At 50.1% G+C, this 4,894-nt stretch overlaps 1 protein-coding gene across 1 annotated transcript in view; it reads left to right on the plus strand.

Annotated features, from left to right (window-relative positions):
* Cdhr3 (cadherin related family member 3) overlaps positions 1-4,894 on the plus strand; it is a 60,990-nt gene that overhangs the window by 43,902 nt on the left and 12,194 nt on the right. The window contains exons 13-14 of the mRNA XM_013347598.2: positions 910-1,136; positions 3,830-4,001. Coding sequence (XP_013203052.1) covers positions 910-1,136; positions 3,830-4,001 — 399 coding nt within the window. The remainder of the gene's footprint in view (positions 1-909; positions 1,137-3,829; positions 4,002-4,894) is intronic.

Raw genomic sequence — 4,894 nt, forward strand, 5'->3', positions numbered from 1 at the left:
AGCTCCTTACAGGGAGCACTGTTAGCTCCCTGCAGGGAACACCGTTAGCTCCTTACATATTGCCTTGTGTAGTCTGTATGTTCAACAGGACCAAACACTTCACATATCCCCTGGCCTCAGTACTGTGGTTTGGCCATCTTCCCTGGGTCACACACTTGGTGCTGGCCTGTAGAACTGAGTGACAAGGTCTCTGACTCACAGGAGCGGAATTTATGGAAAAGGACTTCTGCAAAACAAGCTACCCAGAATCCCAACAACCCTACCAGCACTTGTAAGATAAGCAGAAATAGCAGAATTTAAACATCTATACTAAGTATTCATCAATTGCTATATTCTTTTTTAATATTTATTTTATGTGCATGAATGTTTTGCCTGTATGCATGTATGTGTACATGTATATTCTGTGAGTGTCTGGTGCCTACAGAGGCCAGAAGGGGGCATCAGATCTCCCCAAACTGTAGTTACAAAGGGCTGCAAACCGCCATGTGGGTGCTGAAAATCAAATCCGTGTCCCCTGAAAGAGCAACAGGTGCTGTTGACCACTGAGCCACCTCTCCAGCCCAAGTGTGAACTCATTATAGAAAATTTGAAAAATGCAAGAGACTTTTAGATAGCACTATTGCTGAAAGTTGGGTGTGGGGATATGCGTGCTGGTTCTCTTCATTTATAGGGGTGATGTAATGGGTGCCTTTGAGCTTCTAGGGTGTGAATTCCCTCTCCTACCTCGAGCTCTGCTTGGACTACTGGCCCACTTACTCGCTGGGTGCTTGTTTACATTACTTGAATTCAATAGAATTGAATATTTAAGATATACAGGCTTCTGACAACTAGGAAGCCTCCAGAAGTCTGGCTACGGCAGCGAGGATGCCTCCCCCTCAAGTCGGTATTAATCATTCTCTATTCCTGCAGCTAGAACCTCCGTTGGGCGCGTGCGAGCGACTGACGCAGACTTCCCCCAAAGGAGCGTGGTGTATTCCATATCCAGCGGAGGGGCCAGCCTCCGGCACCCAAACATATTTTGGATTAATCCCAAGACAGGAGAAATCCAGCTAGTAACTAAAGCTGACCACGAAACCACTGCCGTCTACACTCTCACAGTCGAGGCCGCCAACGGCGAGGACACAAGCTCAGCCACTGTGAGTTGGGGTGTCGGGTCTCTCCATCTCACGCCCCAGCCCCGGGCTGGTTGGCTCAGGCTGGCCCTGGCGCGCTCAGCATGTGGCTACAGCAAGATGGGACAAAGATGGGGCGATGAAGGAGTGGTTCCCAGGACATAAAGATCACAGCTTTCTTTAAAGCTCACAACTGTGAGTGACTGAGAGAAGTATTAATACTGATGGCAAGGCGCTGGTGTGTCTGCTGAACCCACAAAGCCACCTTGTGGGACAAATATCCTCCTGGTGCCCTGTAAATCTTTCTTTGTCTTCTATGGTTGGTGGTAAATGGCAAGCTGCCAAGGTGGGTTGGTTTTGTAGCTCTTAATCTCTTCCCGAAGCAGTGCTGCCTGTTTCTGCCCCACCCCAGTGCTCACCAGATGGGGCAGATATTACAGGATGTTGTGGCTCACCCCTGTGCCAGGGTGGTACAGTCGCTGACTCTGGCTACCGAGGAAGTAAAGAGCGGGACCCTGACTCCCGGTTCTTGGGGTTTGGGGGGTTGTTTGTTTTGGTTTATTGAGACAGGGGTTCTTTGTGTAAATTGCCCTGACTGCCCCAGAACTCACTCTGTGTAGCAGGCTGGCCTTGAACTCAGAGATCCACCTGTCTCTGCCTCTGGGGGGGAAAAAGGCTTGTGCCAGCCAGGCGGTGGTGGGAGCGCCTTTAATCCCAGTACTCAGGAGGCAGAGGCAGGCGATTCTCTGTGAGTTCAAGGCCAATAAGTCTACAAGAGCTAGTTCCAGGACTACAGAAACACACCCCCCCCGCTCCCCCCACCCCCGTCTCAAAACAAACAAACAACAAAAACAAAAGCCCCCACTGCCTGGCAGTAATATGTGTTTTAGACAATGCTCACTCAGATATCGAGAGTCAAGAAGCAAGGAGAAGACAGGCCAGGGTCCCATAGTGCTTTCTAGAATGTCCCCTTAATGACCTGTGAACCTCCCACGAGGTGCTACCTCCCACAGGTTCCGCACTCCACCGCGGTACCAGACTGGGCACAAGCCTTTGGCACATGGACCTGAGAGGAACCCAGGTCTGTTTGCAGATGCCTGCTGCTACATTGCTGCTCAGTGTTCCATGCTGAGACTCTCACTGAATGCCGATTCTCAGTGCACAGTCTGTGGGACCTGAGTTCCCATACCACACCGGGCACGTTACTCAGGGGCACCGCGCTGCACTGTGGGGTGAGTGTGGGGAGGACCCGAGGGCCGCATGACAGCCATGAAGATCCATTAGTGAAGCCAAAAGGCTTGAGGGAAGCGGCTTGGCTGGCAGCTGCGTGGTAGGGACAGCAACTGGCGTGCAGGGAGGAGAATGAATTCATTTCTTAGCCACGCTCCGGGCAAGGTTTATCTCTATGACCCTAGTTCTGCGGGAAGTCACGTGATAAACCAGTGCCCAAGTCGTTCGCTTCCTCTAGCGACTTGCTCTGAATTAATAGGATGAAGCTCTCAGCGATGCACGAGGTTCCGGATTGCTGGCCAGGAGAGTTGGAGATAATTTCGATGTTTGTTACGTTGTATTTTTTTTTTCTTCTTTCATTTTCTTTTTTTTTCCTTCTTTTTTTTTCTTTCATTTTCTTAAAAAGAAAAATAAAGAATGGACTCCAATCTGGGAGCTAATGAGAGTGAACATTTCAATTTATTCCAGGTCTCAGAAATAGCTGAAATCCCTAAATTTCCAAAGCAGAATGAATAAGACTCAAATTTCATAAGCCTTTAGGAAGGGTGACAGCCAAAACGATCATGCAGGTCTCTTCCAGGACTGACACCGAGAGCCTGCGCTGGCAGGAATCCCAGTCGGTTCACCAGGCAATGGGTTGCCGGCCTAGCTTGGGGAGAGTCAGCTGAAAACTCAGGGTAGTTATAACGGCCCAGGCTACAGGTGAGACCTGGCAAAATCAGGGCTTCAGCTCCATTGCCTTGTGTCTTAGACCTGGCTGCCTAGAATCGTCAGCTGAGGGACATAACAGAAAGTGCCTGGGGCTCCCAAGTGGGCCCAAGAAAGTGGATCCAGGCTTGAGAACCATTGTGATGGACACAAAAATGAGAGACTGGTTTCAGGTTCCCAGGGCACAGTGCCTAAGTAAATAGATGGGTTCCCCTAAGCCCATGGCCATTGTGGTCTTTGGGAGCATGTGTGTTGAAGAATGATATTTGCATGTCTGCACTCTACATGCAAACACATACACCTGCACACGAGTGCACACAACAGAGACGCTAACAGCAATGAACAGGGTTCGGAGTGAGACAGAAGAACCCTGAAAGCTTAGCCTGCCCCTAAGAAGGGGCTGTGTCAATCACCTGCTGTCTCTCAGCCACCTGTTCTCATCTGTGGATGGGGAGCTATCACATTCTCACTCACACACGAGGCTAGATAAGCAAATTCACGCAGGTTGTGAATCCCACACAGTGAGCGCTCACTACACTTTAGCTCTTAAGAGTAACTGTCTGGGGCCAACAGCATGGCTCGGTAGGTAAAGGGACCTGCTGCCAAACCTGAACACTTGGGTTTGACCCCTGGGATCCCCACGGTGAAAGGAAAGAACTGGCAACCACAAGCTGCCCACACAGCGCGTGCGCGTACACACACACACACACACACACACACACACACACACACACTGAATAGAATGTAGGAACATTTTAACCACCTTCCTGCTCTTCTAGGTTACCGTAAACATCCTTGGAGAAAATGATGAAAAGCCAATATGTACCCCCAATTTTTACTTCATGGCCATCCCAGTGGATCTGAAAGTTGGCACAAACATTCAGAATTTCAAGTTGACGTGTACCGACCTGGATTCGAGCCCCAGATCTTTCCGATACTCCATTGGCTCAGGTACTGTACTTGGTATCAACAGTTCTGGGCCATCCAGGGAGGGACAGGACAGTTGTGGCTCCCACACTGATGTGGGCACAGCGTGGGTGTGTTAGGAAGGAGGGCTGAGGGATACAAGGGTCTCTGTGTTTCCTGGTGCTCCATCTGCTTCTCTGCCCCACCTAGTTCTCCCAGAAACCCCCACAATCAGACTTACACCCACATGGCTATTCCAAGGCCCCAGGAAGTATAAATCCTTCTAATGGATTACTCTCCCCAAATTCCCAGAAAATCATGAGTGTAATTTTTAAAATTTATTTTAGTTCATCTCCTCACCACCTCTTCTCCTGAAGAACCTGTCATGGGGGAAGGGAATCCCAGGCCTCTCTCAGGATAAGAATAGATTTGATGCATTTTGAAACGTGTCCTCGGGAATAGTCTCCTCCATTCATCCCCTTCCTTTAAAAATGTGCCGTTGTGGGAAGGAGGGGAAAAGAGCACCTCTCAATGGAAACAAAACCAGAATAGCTCATCTAATGAGGTGCTGGGGCCAGAGATTTAAACCCAAACATGCAGAGCAGTTCCACAGGAAAACCTGAAAATCCATCTCGGCCGCCTGCTGAGTCTGGCAGAGCAGTGGGAAGCCTCAAAACCCAGGGGCAGAGGCTGCCTGGAGACCACAGCCGCTGAGAGCGGAAATAATCCATACTGAGAGTCCCGTGGACCTTCGGAGCCCTTTACTGCTGAGGGCATAAAAACTGCATCATCTGCTCCATTTGCTGCTTCTCCGTCAGCAGTGAGTCTGGAGACAGCAGAGGACAAGCAAGAGTCACAGTCTGGCTCCCAGCCTCCCTGCCCCAGGAGCCTGGAGCGTCAAGTTGTGGGCCCCAACAGCACTGTGTGTGTGTGTGTGT

Source organism: Microtus ochrogaster, chromosome 1 (assembly GCF_000317375.1).
Source record: "Microtus ochrogaster isolate Prairie Vole_2 chromosome 1, MicOch1.0, whole genome shotgun sequence".
Taxonomy (NCBI): Eukaryota; Metazoa; Chordata; class Mammalia; order Rodentia; family Cricetidae; genus Microtus; species Microtus ochrogaster.